This window comes from Heterobasidion irregulare (assembly GCF_000320585.1).
Source record: "Heterobasidion irregulare TC 32-1 unplaced genomic scaffold scaffold_05, whole genome shotgun sequence".
Lineage (NCBI taxonomy): Eukaryota > Fungi > Basidiomycota > Agaricomycetes > Russulales > Bondarzewiaceae > Heterobasidion > Heterobasidion irregulare.
Window position 1 is genome coordinate 351,188 of NW_009258201.1, and position 20,230 is coordinate 371,417.

A 20,230-nucleotide genomic window follows, 5' to 3' on the forward strand; every position below is an offset into this window, starting at 1 on the left:
TCGTCCATCGTCGTCCTGAGCGCTTTTCGACGCTTGCAGGCGTCGACTCGACCCGACTCGACGAGGAGCACGTGACTCGCAGAAGGCAGCACGTGCGCGGGCGCCTCCTCGGTGCAGCTCCATCGCCGCGCCCGATCACGCGAGCGAGCGAGCAAGGCGGAGGCGGTGCAGCGAGCATCACGCACGCAATTGCGAGTACAAAAGCAAGCCCCTATCTCTGACCTTGTCCAGCGCAGTCCCAGCATCTCCCCACAGCTCCATGCGCATGCGCGGGCCCCTAGCCTCAGCCGCTTCTACGATGCCGCCACTGCCGACGACGACGAGGTCAATCACAGTACACGAGCCCCCGCGCAGGTTCCCCCCCGCCGACGGCAGTGGTGGTGACGGACGCCCCGCACACCACCTCGACGACACGCGCACCAAGTTCGGCAACCCGTGGTCCTCATTCAGGTGCGTCGCGCGCTGCCCATCCCATCCCCGCCGGCTGAACGCGACTCGATCGTCGCCGCGCAGGTTCCAAGAACCCGCGCAGTGGGTCTCCGTGAGCGCGCCCTCCCTCGCCAGACACAGACACCCATCCTGACTCGTGTGTGTGCGCGCAGATGATATACAACAACGCGGTCCACTCCCCGCCGGTCCCTCCAGACATAAAGTCCGCCATCCCAACACAAGCCCCAACCTGGGGCCACGCCCCCGGCACCTTACACGCCGCCAAGGCCACCTGGCTCGGGTGCGCCCCTGCCTGTTTCCTCCGCATCGCTTTTGGCAGAGGACGGCACGCTGACGCCCACAGCCAGCCACGCATGCTACCTCGTCGAGCTCCCCGCGCCCCCCGGCGCAGCACGCGGCCCGCGCATCATCTTCGACCCCGTCTTCTCAAAGCGCTGCTCCCCGTCCAAGCTCCTCGGCCCCGCGCGCTACACCGGTGCGTCCGCGTCCCCCCCCCCCGTTGCCGCCCAATCGGGGGCGGCTCGAGCACGCGTCGGCGTGCTGACTTCCGTTCGTCGTCCGACAGATCCGCCGTGCAAGGTCGAGGACGTGCCGCCCGTGGACCTCATCGTGCTCTCCGTGCGTCCCTCCCGTCCCCGTCTCCGTCCGGTTGCAGGCTTACACACACGTCAACTCTAGCATAATCACTACGACCAGTGCGCGCGCACGCCTCTGCTTCGCCGAAAGACTAACTGACTCGCACGCGGCCGGTTTCGCAGCACCGACATCCCGACCCTCCGCGCCCTCGTCGCTCAACCCGCCTCCGCCTCCGCCTCTCGCCCCTCCTCATCCGCCTCACAGCCCGCATCTCCACCACCGACGCAGACGCCCACGCCCGACCGCACCCGCACCCACCCACACATATTCGTCCCGCTCAACAACGCCACGCCCCTCCGCCCCCTCCTCCCCCACCCAAGCTCGCGCGCACCGGAGCCCGAGCGCATACACGAGCTCGACTGGTGGGACGAGCGCGTCGTGCGCCTCTCCCTCCCCGGCGCGCTCGCGCCCCCCGGCCGCGAAAAGGCGCCGCCGGCCGTCGAGGCGCAGCTCCGCATCACCTGCGCCCCGTCGCAGCACACCTCGGGGCGCACGGGGCTCGATCGGTGGGCCGCGCTCTGGGCCGCGTGGGTCGTCGAGGAGCTGCTGCCCCCCGCCGCCCCGTCTCCCTCCGCCGTCGCTCCGTCCTCCCCTTCCTCTGCGGCTGCTGCGGCGGACGCGGACGCGCCCGCGCCCGCGCTTTGGGCCGACGTCGGCCGCAAGGTCTATTTTGCGGGCGACACGGGGTACCGCACGGTGCGCCCCGCGCGCTGCGACGCGGGGTCCGGCGGCACAGAGGTGGACGGCGCGAGCGAGGAGGAGAGGATGGAGGCGCTCGAGCGCGCGGCGCCGTGCTGTCCTGCTTTTCGCGAGGCCGGGGAGCGCTTCGGGGGCGTGGACGTCGCGCTGGTGCCGATCGGGTGCGTGCGCGGTATTTGCCGATAATGGCGTTTTTCGCCTGTTTGGCGGTTTGGTTCGTTTTTTGCTGATTTCTGATGGTTTTTGGCCGTGGACGTGGACGTGGACGTGGATGTGGATGCGATGGCGTGACGTGACGTGACGTGCAGAGCGTACGCCCCGCGCGCGATGTGGTCGAACCTGCACGCCTCGCCCGCCGACGCGGTGCGCATCATGCAAGACGTGCGCGCGCGCCGCGCGCTCGCGATGCACTGGGGGTGCGTCCGCCCCTCCCGCCCCCTGTTCTACCTACGATCGCTGACGCGCGCCCCGCGGCGCAGGACGTGGGTGCTCACGACGGAGCCCGTGCTCGAGCCCCCGGCGCTGCTGCGCCGCGAGTGCGAGAAGGCGGGCGTCGGCGCGGACGAGTTTTTGGTGCCTGCGCTCGGGGAGACGGTGTTGTTCTGAGCGGGCGGCGGGCCTTTGCCCGTGCCCGTGCCCGTGCCCGTGCTGGTGTTAGCAGGTACCGATTCGGCGGGCGGGTGGGCGATTGAGAGGTGGACGATGGTGGTAGTGTATTTTTGGGTCGTGCATGCAGCATTGCTATGTACGACGACTACGACGGCGACGGCGAATTTTCTACGTGATCGACGGCCCTTCCGTTTGTATGGCGGGTGTGTTCATAAGACGACGTCGAAGCTGTCGAGCCAAGGTAAACTCGTGAGTTTGCATCGCATCAAGGGTAGGACCACACGCTGTGATCCTTGAAGCTCTCGTAGAGCCACCCCACCGGTGGAGATGCGACTGGTGGAGACGGAACAAGTCCCTCGAAGCAGCCTGGCTGCATAGGGTCCCGCACATGCATCTTCGACCCGTATGACGTCGCTTCGGCCGTGGCATATGTCGGGCAGGGCTTCATGATCGACCCACCGCCGGAAAACTCGGCTCGCTGGGATCCTAGGTTCTCATCATGCTGGCAGCTGGTCGTCAGAGCCGACTTGCAGGATATCCCGACCGAACGATCGTCGGGCCTTGGAAACGCGCGAGCAGGAACGAGCGTCGTGCGTTGCCTGTTGATTGACGCAACCTCGTTGATTATCGGGCGAATCGCAGGCGCCCATGATCAGTTGCCGGTCTGTTGTCCAGATAGCGTGGTTCGAGTGTCCTGTGAGGGATTCAGCTTTTTCTGGAAGAATTGTGGATGCTTGCCACGCCGGCTCCGATGCGCAATGGCGATGCCTACACTGGAACGTTGTGGTCCTTTCTAAACATATATCTTACCGTGGCATTAGTAGACGCCTATTCGTCTCGTGATATATTCCTTGTGATCTGAGTAGAGGTTACTACTCCCGTGGACAGACAACAATCACCAAAAAAAGTGGCCCCCACATCTTTTATCAATGGTGAATCGGCGGTGATTCAACATAGAGTTTCTGCTCGCATTTTTGCGCCCGTGAAACCCCTTGATATCACTCTCCTGAGGGCTGCTTTCGGCTCTCCGTGATCGCACGAAGTCAGTGTGTTAGCGAGCGGAAGAAGCCGCTGCGCACGTACTCGACTAGGTTGTCCAGGGTATTCTAGCCGTGGAGTGCTATACGTGGATCGGGCAATGCTTCGGAAAGGATACCGGAGGATGTGACACCATGGAAGCAAACGTATTATGGCTGAGGAACGTGGATTGCCAGGAACTGGAAGTCTGACGATGGAGGAATTCGGGAGCGTTTCGCATGTAGCCACGAAGCGCCAAGCTAGCACAATTCCGATTTTCTACCGACTGACAATGATGTATTCATGTTTCAAAAGCACGGCACAAACAGACCTGAAATCCACGTCAGATTAGAGCGAATACATCATGCTGCGCAATAGAGAGTCAGCCAAATAATCACATAGAACAGTGGGAGGACCGACCAGAATTATGTTTTCCTGCACTCGTCAACAATACTCAACAACTTGGGCACGTCGTCTTCCTCGCCTTTCAGCGCGACGGGTGGGCCTGGCCGTTTATAGAACGCTCCTTCAAACTCTTTTGGATAAAACCCGGCATACTCTCAATCGATGATCGCAGTGATCTTCAGTGTCTCCTCGTCGACAAGAACGTTGTACTGTGATAGGTCATTGTGACAGAGAACGAGCTCCTGCGGGACCTCGTCTTTAAACTCGACCAGTTCGTTCTTGGGCATGGCCTGCGAGACGCGGCAAGGGAGACAAGCGGCTCCTGCAAATCCGCCCATCGCAGTCGATGTTATGCTATTTAATTCGGCGATATAACCTTCGAGCTCCTCCATCACAATCGTTCTCTGAGGCTCCGAGAGTCTGTGTATGCCGACGCCAGGCATCAAGTCCTCGATGATGTAGTATCGTCCATTATCCTCGAAAGCGCAGTGGATGGTGGGGACGGGTACGTCAGTATGTTTTTTCACATACATCATGGCGGCGGCCTCGTTTTTGACCCTCTCCATAGCGACATGCGGCACCTCGATTTCGCCCTTCCAGTTGAACATGAATTCCGGCGGCGTAATGTTTCTTTTCACGAAGATATCGCCGGTGCCCCCCTTGACCTCATACATCTTCTTTTCATGAATCATTCCAACGCAACCAGATTCTTGAATGCGCTATGACGTGGCAGAAAAAGCCTAGTCAGTATGAACGGGGGATTTTGGGACGATCGACGACGTACTTCCTTTGGGCCACCGGCACCAATCGTGCCTGGTTTAGGGATGATGCGCGCAGCAGGTTTTGGATCTGTGTCAGGCATGCTACAACACGGCTCAATAGTGGTTGTATGAGGTCGTCAAGATATCTGAGACAAAATGACGTACACCAAGACTGAGGCGTCGTGAGCTCCGTGGACTCTGGAGGACGTGTGTAGAAATCCATGGAGCCGTTTGATCGTGGCTTCTTCGCAGCGAGCGCTCAGGCGGAGTCCAAATCGCTGTTGGCTTCGAAACCCGCTTGTGAATACAAATGACATACGATTGAGACCCCAGAGGAAGTAGCCGAGGATGAAGATGATGTTCAGCTGTGTTGCGTAAATGATATGTGCTGAGCGCGACTTCGCTCGAATCCTGGGACTGGGACCAAAGACTCCTCGAAGCTGCCTACTGATGATTCGGTACGAATCACTCTCACAAGAGTCAGTAACGGTGTCGAAGACAAGTCGATCGTTAGAAGGGCGTTTGCATTGGCGGGGCCAAGACATAACGAACTGTAGTAGTCCACAAGATGATAGCTCGATTCGACACTCACTTGTTGGATCATATTTCCCGCATTGTCTATGAGAGACAGCATTTCCATGGTCAATTCAGACATCCCCAGCGTTGCAGTTCTCCTGAAACTCAGACTTCTTCTCTCCATGAAATCACCATGAACCGGCGCAATAGGTTGTCCCCTGATGAACTTGACATGTGGTTAGCGTTGACGCATATACCTAATCTCCCTGTCTCCGAGTGACTGTCATCGATCGTGTACGCCGCAAGACTGCCTATGTCAGCGAATGGTAGAAGATTCAATCTCATCATGGATTCAGACTCCAGAGATTGGTATCTTCTCTGCCGCCGCTGCTGTTCGGAAGGTTAGCTCCTTCGTGATCGAAAATCGCTCCCTGCATCCACTGTGGCTGCAAGATCTCGAGCACCCAAACTTATTGCATAGGCTACGGCAGCAACTCCCCATTCCGTTGAAGTGAAATCACGTTCAGCGCAACCATGATGCCGCGCAATCTCTTCTTAACAACTTTATTTTTTGCAGCCGAGGTTGCGATCGTCAACGAACGTCGATGTCTATGCGAATTCCCCTATAGTTACGATATTTGCGATGCATCAGCGAGGAAATATCGAATCAATAACTCACTGTTCAGACCTTGCTCCAAGAATCACAGCCTCCGTAGTTGCAAGCATTTGATACGCTGCAAATCGACTTCAGCACAGACGCAGAATACCTCGCAGCGAAAGCGGTCATTTCCTCGAACACCATCATGGAGTGTAAAGCGATTAGATGAACCTAATGAAAGGAAAATACAATTATCAGAGATCTAGCAATAAACTGCCTGCTCTTTCCTTGACGATCTACCGTGCCTGTTGCGCACAACTGGTCGCCTGAGACTGTGATGCTTGTGCCTGCACCTGGCCCTCCTCCCTTTCCCTCTCCCTAGGATTACCTACAGAGACACCCATGTCAATGTCCTCTAGACATGGCGCCGCGAAGATCTCTCCGGTGCGGACCATGGACACCGTGCGGATGAAAACAACAGACCACGCCACGAGCGTGAGCACCGCGTAGACGGCACCCCATACTCGGAAAAATCGAACATCGAGGACGCGATAGAGCATGATAGTCAGATTAGCGTAGACGCCCTAGATAAAGAGCCGGGTTAACGCACAAAAATTGCGCATATACATGGGTAATATTCGGAAAAGAGCTTACGTTCGGGAAAATCATGCCCCAGAAGGGTATTCTGAAGGGGAATCTCGTCCTCCGCACAACGCTCTGGATGCTGAGCAACGCGAACACCAGCCACATCGTAGCCAATGACCACAACACGAACGCGATACAGACGCAAACGGTATAAATGATCTCGCCTGCGTTGGTATTGCTCATAAATGGCGAGGCGCTGTTCGCGATGGGAAACAGCTCCTTGGTATTCTCTCCGATCAGGATCATCGAAAAACCTGCCTGGCCTGTCGGGCCAAGGGGGACGAACGTGGATATAACGTTTGCACCCCTAGGAGGTCCGTGCAGGATGACGCGGTAGAAATAGATTGTAAGAATCATAAGCGCAAGTGAGAGGCCGATGGACACCAGGAAGACAGAGAACGTGGTGGTGAGGAGAGCGTGAGACGGGGATAAAGGCTGTATAGCTTGAGCAAGAATACCTCCAGAGGATGATGTGACGATGAGAGTCACAACAGGGAGAAGCCAAACAGACGACATTTGGTTCAGAGAATGGTCGTGAGTGGTTGACCTGGGAATGAAGTCAGGTATATTGTAAGCAAATGGAGGGTTTTCGTGGTTGTCTCACATGACATGTACCATTCCCCAACAGCATAAGATGGAAATAGCAACGTTGAGCCACCAGAAGCCCCAGATGGTGTACAAGAACGTCGTCCCCCCAAATCCATACTCTTTATAAAGAAGAGAAACGGAGACATTGAGGAGTGTAGAAATGCCCATCGGGAAGCAGCCGAGATACAGGCTTTGCACTGGGTGCCGAACCATGATGAACCAGATGTCGGGGAAAATGATATAGCGAACGACGCTGGTTATCATGATGACAACGAAGAGTACGAAGTTGAGAAAGAAGAAGAGGGCGCTGAGGGCGTTCATTGTGGCGGTTCCGTTCCAGTATGGGAATTTTTGGAATAGAATGGATATTGATCCTGTCCCTAAAGAAGAAGGAAAGAGATGATATTAATTTGAACACGCGATTTAAGGTAGCTGTATAAGACAAGGGTATCAAGGCCCTGAGATGCGTGCACCAGGGGTACGTGGTTGCCCGCGCTTGCCATATATGTGAAAAAGGGGCAGAGAGAGCGTCGGGAGAGTGAAAACAAGTATTCCAGCTCAAACTTACCCATGATCACAGCGAACCAGGCCGGTACAAAGTGACTAAAAACCCGTCAAGAACGAATCATGTCAAGCTTACCAACACTCACCGAACGCGATCTTTCAGTAGCTTCGACGTCGAGGGCAACATGGTGTTCAGTCAAGAGAGGATAGGGGATGCGAGTGACGTGCTGCGATCCTCATCAGTAGCAGAAAAAAAACTTCTTATATCGTAGGCGTTTGACATATTCGAAATTCAATTCGGAACAACCAGGGATGTCGGGCTCCAGATGATGTGCATGAAAATGTGCGTCCTTATTGCAAGCGCCAGGTATGAGAGTGTCGGAAGACACTCTCAGCGCTATGAAAGGGCTCATAGTCATAGTAGACTTTAGGAGAAGTCAACAAAGAAATTAGAATTTCAGCTCAGGGGCACTGTTGCTTCCGCGGCTGGCGGAGTTCTTTGACATTTCGGCAGAACCCGACGGATCGGTTGTCTCCGGAATAGCACCAGGCACTCCCCGGGCGACCTGCGGGTACCATCGCTCAGAGGAGCCTGTCGACATCACATACTGGTATTCGCATGCGTATTTACAGTAAATGGTGGTCGACTGAAGACTCCACTCAAGTTCAGACTCGATAGTTGTACGTAAGTAGCATCGTGGCGTGAGAGTTTCCTGATCTGACGTACAGAGAACACATTTGACGCGCTCACCAAAAGTCTTAGTACTCCATTGAATAAACGCCTACATAACTTATCATCTCTCAAATACACCACCTTTCACGAATAGAACCTCGTATACTACAACAAACTGGCAACACACCAGATGTATAAGGACACAGCCAGCGGTAGCGTCATGTCCCTCGTTGATTGCAAATTCTTAACACTGACATGGCATTCGGAAGAGGCCCCACTATACCTGGTACCGAATAGTGAAGGGACAGGAAAACGCCTCGTGCGCCGTCCACATCCTCCACCCACAACCGCACCACTGCCAGACGACTTCGATGCCATCACCACACGCGCAGGGACAACAGTATTTGACCATGATGATTGGGGCGTAGACGGCTCCGTCCCGGATGTGGATTATGACGATATGACAGTCCAGCAAGTTACCCCTACCAACGTGCCAGCCCAATTACGAACTCCACGGATACGAAGGAATGCGAGCCCGACGAGGAGCATGGGCCCTGTTGGCGCGCTGCGCACGGGGACGACCAACGGATTTGGGAAGGGGAAAGCGAACAGTGTCGCGGGGGGGATGGCAGAGGCTGCAAAGGCAGGAAAGGCGGGGATGGCGTCTGGAAGGTACGAGCTGGTACAGCGCAAGGTGTTGGAGGATGGACCGGAGCGAACGATCTCGATCTGGCGGGAAGGGGTCGCACAGAATTCGGATACTGGAGAGGGCGGGGACAAGGAAGTCGCCCAAAGCGAGGTGGATAGTCACGTCGGGAGAAGACGCGTGAGCCCACAGAGTCGGGGACCCGGACATAGCCTTGAGCTCAGTCTTTCGGGTTCGGCTACGAGCAACATAAGTCCTTCAAAGCGGAAAGATCGAGCGGGGCGGAAGTCCATTGATATGACCGACGTAAGAGCCTGACCTCTCTTCCGTGTTCTATACCCTGAAGGCTTGTGATCTTATGTTTATAGAGTCCTCGCTCGCCTTTGAAGCGCAGCTTTTCCAATGCCTCGTCGACTCATCGCACGAACATGACACGCACCAGCCCTTCCCAGTCTACGTCCCCTCATTCGAAGCTTCCTATCAGAAGAGAACACAATCCCGACATATCCGATCAATCTACAGTGTACACGAGGGCGACCTCGACGTCATCTATCGAGACGGTCTTGTCGTCGTGTCAACCTTCGCTACTCCATATCGCACCTACCCTCGACATCCTTGGCGTGCGGAGCGATGAGCACCTGAGGGCTCTCGCCCGTATGCGAGAGGAGACGAGGGATCGCGAGGTAAAAGAGGAGGCGCTCAAGAAAGGCATCACAGTTGTGGAGTGGGCGATCTTGCTGGACAAGTTACAAAGCCTTTGAGTGTTTCCTCGTCACACGTCATTTTCCGTTGAAAAATGTTGCGCTACATTTGCTATCTGTTCGCATTTGAAGTTTTGCTGAGATACCACCGATACCATTATCTGTCATGTGGATGGGATACCTATAAATACCTGAACACAGAACTCCTGTGGGACTCGACCGTTTACAACGCATCGCAACAATCCCAGAATTGTTCCACGATCGCTGTAGATTCCTGATAATCTAGTGAGCACAGATAACGGTGCATGTTGGTACAATGGGTACATCAAACAAATAACCATCAAACCACACTCGCCTCCTTCACTGATCCACAAAACCTGCACGTCCAAAACTGATGTTCCATGCCCTGCTCCCCACATACCTTACATGTCCACCCAAAGGAAAGGTCTTGCGGTCGTGGAGTCATGCATGCATCGCACTGGAGAGTGTTCGATGCATTGATCAGTGTGCACAGTGTGCACGACCAGGTTGCTTCTGCAGGCGTCTGTCGGCTGGAAAGGGTTGAATTAGTAGAACGAGGGGGTCGGGAGGTCGTCGGTGCCGGTGAGGATGATGATGGGCCAGTATTTAGAGACGAACGCGAGGAAGATGCTGAAACAGGCTGGTTCCTCGCCAAGATCGAAGAAGGCGCTGACGCGGCCTCTTTGGGTTGTCGGATCGCTGTCTTCGAAGACTTCGCAGAGCCAAGTCTGGCCATAGAATCATCGACAACGATGATTTCATCTGATTTATCTGAATCCGAATCGCCCGCGAGATCTATCACGTTGTGCTTCACGCTATCTGAAGCAGCTTTCGCGGCTTCTTGTTCCGCGACGAGGCCAGAACCACAAGCCTTCTCATCATGGGCTCTTCGCTCGGCAGCCTCGTTTCGGAAAATGACTCTCAGCAGGATTGACAAAAGATATCAAGACAAGGAAAACTTACAAGCGCAGCTACTTCTCGCGGGGTCAGACCGGATCGAGCAAGCGAGCCTCCGCCCAACCTTCCACCTCCTCTCAACACAGTGCTGATCTTCCTCCTCTTCTCAGCTGCTTCTATGGCACGCTGCCTGGCGAGGTGAGGCGACAAGTCATGAGAAGCCCCAGTGCCAAGTCGCGCCCCCTTGGAGTGGAATCCTTCGCCTGCATATCCGGAGCGCTTTAGCGCATCGTATTCGTCCTCCAATCCAGCGAGAAATTTATAAAATTTATCATCGTGCGGGCCGTGAACGTTGTGTGTGAGCTATATAGCCTATTCAGTCAAGGGGCAGGTGATGTATAACAAGGAACACACTTCGTGCAGCATTGTATGTAGGATATCGTCCTCTGGAGAAAAGGTATCGGGTGCATGGGCAGGTCGCAACCTGAGAAGAATCTTCTGCCCGTGGTTGATATCTCACCCTAATGTCAGCAACAGATGTATGAAGATTGGTGTAGTGGCGAACTCACTGAGCCCTAAATAACACCCGTCAATCAGTCTCTCTGACGCTGCATAGGACATGTACCACATACCTACGAGGTTTGGGCTGTCTGGAAAGAACTCCGCCAAGACTGGTAGTTTCCAGCTGTGCTTTCTCATTATGGGCTTCACGAGTGATGCAATCCTCTGTAGCAGTGGCAGAGCTTGATCGGCCTTGGGGCGACCCTTCAGATGCTCGAAAGATAGTACGAATGTTTCCGACATTCTGTGGTCCAAGCAAGAAATCCGAGCTATTCACAATATAGTCCTAAACAGATGCTGTACAGTATGCTGATATATGAGAGCATAGCGGCAGCGGACGCGTGTCGAGTGGAAGTCGTTTCTGGAGACATCTAGCAAAGCTGACGCGTCTATGCTGTCCGGGGCTGTCCGGGGTCTCGTACCCCGTAGATCCCTCGAAGCCTCAAAACCGTCCCACAATCTCCCACAATGCACGACTGATGCACGTCACGATTTATCAAAAACCTCAGTACTGACGACAATACCAGGTGAAATTTTGGTCTTCGTCGAAGCTGCAGGGCTCGGTAAGCTAGTCGACAGTCCAGGCCAGGGCCGATGTTCGAATCAGGCTTTCTCAGCGCGGAACGACTGTTTTCTGGAGCACTGCGGGATGACGCCGTCGCCAGGTAATGGATTTTATGCCGTGTTTATAAACAACTTTGTCTTCTTGATCCAATTTTACCGATGTTCTTCGTCACAGTGAATATGAGCCCACCTATCTTTAGTTCTCGTAGGTGTATGGGCGCATCATTACCCTCGCGGCGTCCCGCACACCATGTGGTTTTCTCAGGCCGCGCAATGCAGCTGGGGATGAATATCTCATGGACGCCCCTTTCCACTGATGCTCCTTCTCACTGTCAGATTTAATGACTACTCGTTCCGAATCCCGTGATTCGAATTCTCAGCGCATATATACCTTGTCTGCTTCGCGCAACATGGGGAGCGGCCTTTCTGCGAACGACGCATTCAATCCCGACCTGCACTGCCCTCTCGATGCGAAGTCCTTGTATTTTGCGTCTTCTGTCTTTGGCGGGCATAGTGCTGGCTAGCCCTTCCCATCTGGATATCGTTCTGAACACAGGGACGTTTCGCGGGGTCACTACTACTAACGGTACAGAGAAATGGCTTGGGATACCCTATGCTCAATCTCCGGTCGGAAATTTGCGCTTCAAGGCTCCTTTGGCTATCCAGCAGCCGTTCCGGACTTTACAAGAAGCATCGACATTCGGTGATGCATGCCCACAACCTCCAAGCGATGACCTTGGTGCCTCGATGAGCGAGGATTGTCTCGTACTCAACGTGAATATCCTATGGCTGTCATAGGACGAGATGTAACTGTTCAACCTGACATCACAGGTCTACCGTCCCAATGGCACAAGCGCCGATGCCAAACTGCCGGTATTGGTTTGGCTTCATGTGAGTCCCTTCTGCTTTGTCCAAGCTCTCGTTGACATCCGGCAGGGAGGTTTTTATATGATTGGGTACCTTCTCAATCGGATCCAGATCTTTCTGAATTACTGACTGGCTGGCAGATCGTCCTCTAACCCTTCGACGGATCCGACGAGTAATGCAAAACCTCCATTGTTTTAATATTGTTCTAATGATTTTCGAAAGGAATCATTAACCGTAGTGTCGCGATAGGGAAACCTATAATATTTGTTTCTTTGTACGTGTGATTCAAAAGTCGTATGAGACATAGCAACTGACCTTCACTAGAAATTACCGCCTCAATACCTTTGGCTTCGTGAGTACTCATTTCTGAGACTTTACTAATCCCTGACAGTGTATGATAGCTTGCAAGCGCTCATGTTGACCCTGAAGATCTTAATGCTGGATTGTTGGACCAACGGGCTGCATTTGAATTTATTCAAACCAACATCGCTCCGTTTGGAGGTGATCCGTCCAAAGTGGGTTAATTGCGCACAGCTATATGTATCACGCTAATCGAGAATATATTGTAGGTTACTATTTGGGGTCAAGTACGTCCAGCTGTTCTTGCAATGTTGTTGAGCGATTGTACTTAAAGAAATCAGTCTGCGGGTGCCGGCAGTGTCCATGCACATGTTCTATACCCTTCATCCCAAGATCTGTTTCGTGCCGCTATCATGGACTCTGACACGGGCCCCTTGTAAGGAATTTCCCGACACTCAATAAGATATGCAGCCTAATATTTCCGTGATAGCAAAAGCTCGCCAAATGCAAGCGTCTATGATGAGCCTGGCAAACCCTTCGCCTTATTAACAGCCGCAGTTGACTGCCCGGCTGATAACACCTCATTTACGTGCCTGCAAAGAGTTTCGTTCCAGGTGAGTTGAGGGCGAGACCTCGATCGTAAAGGAATACAGGCCATTGACTTCTTTTCAGACTCTTCTGAATGCTAGCAATACTTTTGTTCTAGGAACCTTGAACGATCAATTCTGGGAGCCTGCCATTGGACCGGCTGGGAGCTTTGCCACAGAAAGAGAGTCGACAAAGATTGAGCGAGGCGACTTCTTGCACATACCGCTCATTGCTGGAACAAATGTCAGCCTTATGTTCAGCCCTGTTGATTGAATCACTCATCTTTTTCCCTGCAGTTAAATGAGGGGTCGATATTCAGCGAGACTCTTATCGGCTTGAATCTAACCGGCGAAGCTGAAGATAATGCTTTGCAGCGGTTTGTCTTAGACACACTAGTCGATGATTCTCCTGTCACCACGGATCTCCTTGACGCGATCGTGGCTCTGTACCCCGCCAATGACTCTAGTCTTGGTGCACCTTTCAACACGGGCGACTCTCTTTTTGACAGGGGGTCTGCATGGTACGGCGACAATATGTTCTTGTCGTCGAGGAGGCGCTTTTCCGAAGCCGCTGCCCCATTGCAGCCCGCGTTTGCTTATTTCTTCTCGGAGTTTATCCCTGGCAATAGCCCGTTCTTAGGAGGTAGTCAAGTTCTCCATCTCTGGTGCATCTCAGGGCACTGAATCTCCTCACAGTTTCTCATGCATCTGAGCTTGCATTGCTTTTTGGGCCCGTTCCAGATGCGGTTGAACTTGACTTCGCCAACACATACTTGGACTTCTATCTGAACTTCATCAACGACCTGAATCCGGGATGTGCGCAACATGATCTCAGACTGGACTCGTTTTTTCATTAATTGACCTACTGCCTTTGCAGCTGCGTGGCCACAGTTTACTCTTCCGAGCAAGCAGATCATGCAGCTCAAACGGGACAATATTACAGCTATCCCTGACGGTAAATTCCACTTTCAAAATCTTAACTCACCGACTCATCTCCTAGTTTAGATTTCAACCTCGAAAGAACTAACTTCCTTAGCAACCAGACGGTTCTTGATGAGTTCCAGAAATGAAATCACAGTGATGAGGGGCATAATCACTGTCTTGCGGCGTTCATGCTGTCGTTATCTATCTTCGTCATTTAAGAAATGGGTTGAAAGATTTCGGACATGAGAATGGGAATGAATATGTTGAGAATTCCGGTTCTGAGCTGTCGGGTTTTCTACGAATTTTCGACGTATGTGCAGTCCAGGCTGTCCAAAGAGAGACAAACAACGCGAACGCGTCTCCATTTCGTCACCGATTGGAGCTGCATGACTTAGTGGCAGCCGCAACCATTCAACTTACTATCCCCAAACCTCTCTCCTATTTCCCTCTGTTTTCCTGAAGGAGCAACATATTTGACTACAATACTGCCTTCTGACCATCAAGCCCTTGATCCACTCTCCCAATGGCTCTCAATGCGATTCTAGACTCGACACACCCACCCTCATCCTTTGATCATAATACCAAGCACACCATACCGTCAAATCAATTCATGACTGCTGTTTTCTTACAGGACGCTTGCTTGAAACATCGTTTCATCCGCTCCCGAGACTCTTCAAATATTGTCGAACGTCCTGAGCGGCTGCGAGCCGTCAAACTTGGTGTATCTGCTGCTATCGCATGTCTAGAGGGTTCTATTCCTGTGGGAAAACAGGTACCCGAGGATTCTTTAGACAGCGAAAGGGGGTCGCCACTACGCGCTGCTGATGTTTCTCAAGTTGAAGCTGGGGCTGAAGCAGATATACTAGCTGAAGCCATGGGTCGGATGAACATAGCCCCCGCAACAAGTCTCGAAGAGTTTCCCTTGTCCCGGTCACTGCGAATCCGTGTTTTTAGAAGCTCCGCACAGATCAACATACTCAACCACGCAGCTGTGAAATTTGTTCACGGCGACATAGATGGGGACGTCTACTTGGAGAAGTTGAAGGTCTGGGCACGGGACAGCGCTGAAAAGATTGCTGCGGGACAATCTGAGATCCCTGAAGGCCTCTCACAAGGAGATCTATACTGTATGCGTGTTGAATCGAAGGAAAATAACTCTAGTTGACGATTATTTTTAACAGTGTCCCCAGGCTCTTTGGATGCCATGCAAGGGGCTCTTGGCACAGTATGCGAAGCTGTAGACACTGTTATACATTCAGGCCTCCCCAACACGTCGGAAGAACAGTTGCCTCCAGCGCGGAGAGCCTTTGTAGCCATCCGACCACCAGGTCATCACTGCGGTGAGGATACACCATCAGGATTCTGCTTCTTGAATAATGTTGCCGTTGCCGCCGCGTATGGTACGTGTTTTATTTCGCGTATCAGGGCCACTTCTTAAGTTCTGAATCTAGCTCATTTGACTCACGGGATCCAACGGGTCGTCATTTTCGATGTCGATCTACATCACGGTGAGCGCTTTTTGCGTTCTGAAATAGACATGTCTCATGGCCTGTGGCATGATGCTTTGCAGGAAACGGAACGCAGTCAATCGCGTGGCAGATCAACGAGGAAAGCTACAGAGAAAAGCTCGAGTCTGAATTTTCAGGACCTGGCACCCCTTCTTCCAAGCCAGGATTACAAGTCTATTACGGCTCCGTTCACGATATTTTGTCCTACCCCTGCGAGGTGAGTCAGAGATAATCTATCTATCAAACGAAATCTAGGAAATAAACTGTATCCTTCAATGATTAGGATGGGAAGATAGAATTGGTGCAAGCCGCTTCCGTCTCCATCCATGGCCCTCACGGTCAGTACATCGAAAATGTGCATTTGGAACCATACGAATCGGAGGAACAATTCTGGAGATCCCTCTACGAAGGAGCTTACAGCCGATTGCTCAAGAAGGCCCAGCAATTTCTCGAAAGCACTGGCGGCAAGTCAGACGAAACCATGGTATTTATCAGGTATCCGATGGCGCCATCCTTATTTAATCTCGGCTGTGTTTCTGACTCACCTTATTAGTTGTGGCTTCGATGCTTCCGAGCATGAGTATGCATCCATGTCTCGACACGCGCGAAAGGTTCCTACATCATTTTTTCACCGCTTCACGCAAGATGCGTGCAGTTTCGCCAACAAATGGGCATATGGCAGGCTTGTCAGTGTTCTCGAAGGCGGTTATAGTGACAAGGCACTGTCGAGTGGAACGATGGCGCATATTCTTGGGTTGGTAGATGGCGGATATGGCGACGCGGTGTCCAAGACGGAGGAACGACAACCGTGGTGGAGCAAGGATAATGTCAATTTGGTTTGTTATTTCTTCCACGCCTCACCGCTTAAGAGTTGCTCAGCTATTATTTCCACGTCTAGCTGGAGAAATTATCAAAGAAACGTCGTGGCCCGAAGACATCCATCTCGACGGCAGATCCCGACACAATAGCGTTCCTTGATCGTACAACTGCCCTCTTATCCCTGTTCGATCCCGCGAGCAATTACCTGTCGTCCGTCAAGGATACCCCCGTGCCCCCTTCTTCTATGTCGTTACGGAGTCGAAGAAAGGCGGACTCGTCGTCTTCAGCTGCGATTCGAGCAGAACATCAAACCTTCACAAAATCGGATGCAAGGAAGACTGGCACGAAAGACGAGTCTTTGAGCTCGAGCGCATCTATGTCCACAACGTCTGAATCTGACATGTCACCACCAGTTATGGCGAAGAAGTTGCCCAAGGTGATCTTAAAGGTTGGACCGCCACCGAAGAGATCTATTTGATGTTTCATTATTGCTCTTTTTCACATACCCGTTGTTCTCGATCTTGCTATTTACGTTGCTTTCCAACCTTTGACGATACACCGTGTCCTCAGCCATACTGTCAAGCTTTCTGTCTAGTAGCTGTTGATTAACTCGCAAATTCCACAATGGCAGATGTCCTCGTCAGGGTCGACAGGTCATCATGCGGGAGGACATTGCTTCTATTTAGAGATGATCGAGTGACGATCAAGATCTGCGCTTCCAGATGATATTTGGGAGAGTGGACTTGACGAAGTGTTTCGGATGTGAACAATGATGATCATGATAAGTGGATATATAGCCTAGCAATAATAACAATCAGTAGTATTCCTGTGAATGATCTGGATGCTCAAGGCTTACGGCAAGTTGGGCGGTAGTGTAGTGCGGGATGAACGCCGCGCTTCCAAGGCTATAGTAGATTACAAGGTACAACAACTACGTCCCAGAGACGTCAGCTAAAGCGCATCTCATCTGAGCTACGAACGCACCCGAATATAGAAATATATTGTCCCCGATTCTATGAGCAGGCCGAGTATCTTTTCGCTATTTGATCTGGCAGCCCCTGCGCCCAGCTGGGACTTGACGAATCGCTTGTGGCGCCTACGGTGAATGCAGGCACCAGTTAGTGACCTCGTGGGGCATGGAGAAGCAATGTGATTCGATGAACCACGCTCGCCAAGCTATTACCGATGTTGTCCATAAATTCGAGCCCAAAAGGGAGCCCCAGATTAAAGCAACAAGACCGAAGGATCGATCCCGGGAGGATATGCCAATCAAGACACTCACTGTCATATAGAGGTCTGCGCTGGTTTAGCAGAGTATTGGAAATGGACGAACCTAGTGTCTCAATAAGACAGACAAAGGACGGGATACATATTTTTGCATTACGCTCCCAGATCAACCATACTCGCCATATAACGATGGCATCGCTGATAATATACTGTCAAGCCGTCGTTAATTTGATATCAGGGCAATGAGCACGACATACGTACGTTGAAGACAAGAAACAATACGATGACGAGCACTTCAGCCCTACCCACCGAAACGACACCCAAGATGACCACCGAGTTTACTATCCAATGGAGTACGGATATGGCGCAGAGCACAATGTTCACCGCCAACAAGATAAAGGTGGTTCTTGTCCGTGCTCTTCGAAAGCTATACAACATCCAAGTGGCTGAGTTTGGTGGGCCGGCTTCTAAAGAGAAAACATAGCTCACAGAACCACGTATACTGAGACCCCGAATGGGATAGTGAGCGCGCCTTGGAGCCAGCTTGGTTATATTGCGCCTAGGGAGACGAAAAGCTAGACCCACTACAAAAGAAACTTTCGCACAAGAGAGCAATGACATCTCCTCAAGAATTAATGGGACCCATGACTTCTGCGCGATTTCAAAGCCACAACGGCAAAAGATTTGATTCTAGACCAGTAGGCCACCAAGTCTCGTCACGTCGGTTGTGCTGTGCGAGCAGGCAGTCCAGGAGTAAACTGACAGAATAGAGAGGCGTAGAGGCACTGCTCGGTGTCGCCGGAAAATGCAGAATGTAGTTCTGCGCTCACCTCCGTTTCTGCTCGGTAACTAGTAAGCTGTGATAACAATGACAAACACCCAAGAGCACTGATTGGAATCAGCTTAGGTTTGGCGATAATGATGGCCGATGCAACGCAGCCGCGCCTGACGGATACCGCTAGTGTGACGTTGGCTAGTACTTTTGTGTGGCCAACTGACCTTCATCTGACAAGCAGGCGAATCCCTAACGCCAAGGGATGAATAAAATTGTCAACATGCATCTGTTTCGCTGCAAATGGTAGTGATACAAATATAGTCAAATACAACAAAAATCCGGAATGTCTTCAAAAGGGAGGGGTGTCGCTAGAAAACGGACGAGTGGATGGCTCACCAACCACGAGCTTCAGCATAAGAGGGCAGTTCTTCTTCATCCGAGGGGCCGTTGCCGGCCATCTGACCGACGTGGCCGTCAACATGCCATGCAAAATCATTGCCCTCTTTCCAGGCGAATAGCGAACTTCCGAAATTGACCTCTATCTCATTGCGGCCTTCCACGCCGATAGCAGCGTACACATCGTGGTTCCGTCGTGGCATGTAGATCCCCGTAAACGCGTCAGGCAAGCGCGTGCCGTTGTACGTGAAAAAAAGAGCGCCGGAGAGAAATTCGTAGCCACAGCCGACGACGTCTCCGTTTGTAATGCGCGATACGCCTGTGTAGTAGTCTCGGCCACCGTCCGGGTCTTCGAAAAACTTGCGCAGGTCATCAAGATGGAGCCCTGCGCTGAGACGATTCCAGCCGGGCATGCGCCAGTCTGGATACGGCTTGCACGCAGTACCTGTCAATCATGATAGCATTTCAGCGGGTAGTTTCGATCATTAAAATGAATAATTGGACGTACCAATCGCGATGACGCCGTCCATCCTGTTCACCTGCACCTCGTAGTACACACCCTTAGTCTTTCTGCTGACATCGTACAACCCAGCCATCAACGGCAGGTTACTGAGCAGACACACGTCCTTGCATCGTTTGTCCGTGGTCACTTTTGAGTCACTAACACTGTTCGTCCCTTTGAAATCGCTCTCCACCCGCCCAACAAATCGCGAAGAATTGGGCCACTCGAGACACCAGGTGGTACTGTGCTGAGAGGCGATTCGCTCTATGGTGCCGGATGCCAGCAAGCGCGGGAGATCGGGAGGATGGGCGCGACAAAATTCCTCTGCTCGCTCGAAATCGTCGATCTCAGCCTCGTTGTAGAGACCAAGCGTGTGGGATCTCTCTGGTGCAGGAGCCCATTGCGGAGGCGCCGGGCCTGATGGCCTGTAGGAGGTACGACTCGAGGTACCTGAATAGCGAGAAATCTTGAAGAAATGCGACATAATGTAGAGGTCAATGGTGTGGGTTTGAACAGTGGAGGAGTGGATACGAATGACGATGTTATATAGAACGGCTCTAGTGGCTCGGAAACAATCCCTTGAATATTGCTTTGTAGTTTTGTGGTCTTAAGCTCGAGGAGGCCGCGGCGGCCGTGAACACAGGCAAGTGGTGGCAGTACAGTACTATGCTGGGACCAGAGTTCAACAACGTTTAGCCATTCTGGCCGCCTAGGTCCCGCACGCTCACTAACTACTATAGAATCACTGTACATACCTGACCAAATATATTAATTTCCTTATGTTTTTTTTCGTAATTGTTGAAGGCGAGGAAAAAGCGTCGGGCAGTGGCCGAG

General features: G+C 52.5%; 9 protein-coding genes across 9 annotated transcripts; 4 read left to right on the forward strand and 5 right to left on the reverse strand.

The window, feature by feature from the left end:
• The first annotated feature begins 237 nt into the window (after positions 1-237).
• Positions 238-2,591, forward strand: HETIRDRAFT_474791 (uncharacterized protein). The gene is made up of 12 exons (XM_009547735.1): positions 238-450; positions 514-541; positions 603-730; positions 798-925; positions 1,016-1,068; positions 1,129-1,145; positions 1,209-1,236; positions 1,315-1,620; positions 1,750-1,782; positions 1,825-1,946; positions 2,094-2,201; positions 2,265-2,591. The coding sequence occupies exons 1-12, from the start codon at positions 260-262 to the stop codon at positions 2,389-2,391; spliced, it is 1,269 nt and encodes a 422-aa protein (XP_009546030.1). The 5' UTR covers positions 238-259; the 3' UTR covers positions 2,392-2,591.
• Positions 2,592-3,971: 1,380 nt separating this feature from the next.
• Positions 3,972-4,529, reverse strand: HETIRDRAFT_51524 (uncharacterized protein; the record flags this gene model as incomplete). Its single annotated transcript, XM_009547551.1, has 2 exons — positions 3,972-4,058; positions 4,107-4,529. Coding segments are annotated over 2 exons (510 nt in total), but the record flags the coding sequence as incomplete, so codon positions are not given.
• Positions 4,530-5,987: 1,458 nt separating this feature from the next.
• Positions 5,988-7,615, reverse strand: HETIRDRAFT_173063 (C4-dicarboxylate transporter; the record flags this gene model as incomplete). The annotated part of the gene is made up of 5 exons (XM_009547736.1): positions 5,988-6,275; positions 6,346-6,883; positions 6,941-7,304; positions 7,493-7,527; positions 7,575-7,615. The coding sequence occupies 5 exons, from the start codon at positions 7,613-7,615 to the stop codon at positions 5,988-5,990; spliced, it is 1,266 nt and encodes a 421-aa protein (XP_009546031.1).
• Positions 7,616-8,024: 409 nt separating this feature from the next.
• On the forward strand, positions 8,025-9,614 carry HETIRDRAFT_458834 (uncharacterized protein). Its single transcript, XM_009547737.1, has 2 exons — positions 8,025-9,053; positions 9,116-9,614. The coding sequence occupies exons 1-2, from the start codon at positions 8,292-8,294 to the stop codon at positions 9,506-9,508; spliced, it is 1,155 nt and encodes a 384-aa protein (XP_009546032.1). The 5' UTR covers positions 8,025-8,291; the 3' UTR covers positions 9,509-9,614.
• Positions 9,615-9,788: 174 nt separating this feature from the next.
• Positions 9,789-11,170, reverse strand: HETIRDRAFT_173066 (family S63 unassigned serine peptidase; the record flags this gene model as incomplete). The annotated part of the gene is made up of 5 exons (XM_009547738.1): positions 9,789-10,370; positions 10,433-10,729; positions 10,781-10,881; positions 10,936-10,941; positions 10,999-11,170. The coding sequence occupies 5 exons, from the start codon at positions 11,168-11,170 to the stop codon at positions 9,789-9,791; spliced, it is 1,158 nt and encodes a 385-aa protein (XP_009546033.1).
• A 789-nt stretch (positions 11,171-11,959) lies between these two features.
• HETIRDRAFT_173067 (Carboxylesterase) lies at positions 11,960-14,315 on the forward strand (the record flags this gene model as incomplete). The annotated part of the gene is made up of 15 exons (XM_009547739.1): positions 11,960-12,265; positions 12,323-12,382; positions 12,428-12,447; positions 12,499-12,530; positions 12,581-12,632; positions 12,683-12,710; positions 12,760-12,873; positions 12,928-12,945; positions 13,000-13,094; positions 13,149-13,272; positions 13,331-13,489; positions 13,543-13,888; positions 13,942-14,061; positions 14,123-14,200; positions 14,251-14,315. The coding sequence occupies 15 exons, from the start codon at positions 11,960-11,962 to the stop codon at positions 14,313-14,315; spliced, it is 1,617 nt and encodes a 538-aa protein (XP_009546034.1).
• A 464-nt stretch (positions 14,316-14,779) lies between these two features.
• On the forward strand, positions 14,780-16,974 carry HETIRDRAFT_124986 (uncharacterized protein; the record flags this gene model as incomplete). Its single annotated transcript, XM_009547740.1, has 7 exons — positions 14,780-15,296; positions 15,351-15,569; positions 15,621-15,677; positions 15,740-15,894; positions 15,961-16,172; positions 16,231-16,513; positions 16,576-16,974. 7 exons carry the CDS (start codon positions 14,780-14,782, stop codon positions 16,972-16,974), a joined length of 1,842 nt encoding a protein of 613 aa, XP_009546035.1.
• A 618-nt stretch (positions 16,975-17,592) lies between these two features.
• Positions 17,593-18,161, reverse strand: HETIRDRAFT_417529 (uncharacterized protein; the record flags this gene model as incomplete). The annotated part of the gene is made up of 3 exons (XM_009547741.1): positions 17,593-17,777; positions 17,830-17,932; positions 17,985-18,161. The coding sequence occupies 3 exons, from the start codon at positions 18,159-18,161 to the stop codon at positions 17,593-17,595; spliced, it is 465 nt and encodes a 154-aa protein (XP_009546036.1).
• A 729-nt stretch (positions 18,162-18,890) lies between these two features.
• HETIRDRAFT_124987 (uncharacterized protein) lies at positions 18,891-19,880 on the reverse strand (the record flags this gene model as incomplete). The annotated part of the gene is made up of 3 exons (XM_009547742.1): positions 18,891-19,339; positions 19,403-19,813; positions 19,847-19,880. 3 exons carry the CDS (start codon positions 19,878-19,880, stop codon positions 18,891-18,893), a joined length of 894 nt encoding a protein of 297 aa, XP_009546037.1.
• Between the last annotated feature and the right edge of the window lie 350 nt (positions 19,881-20,230).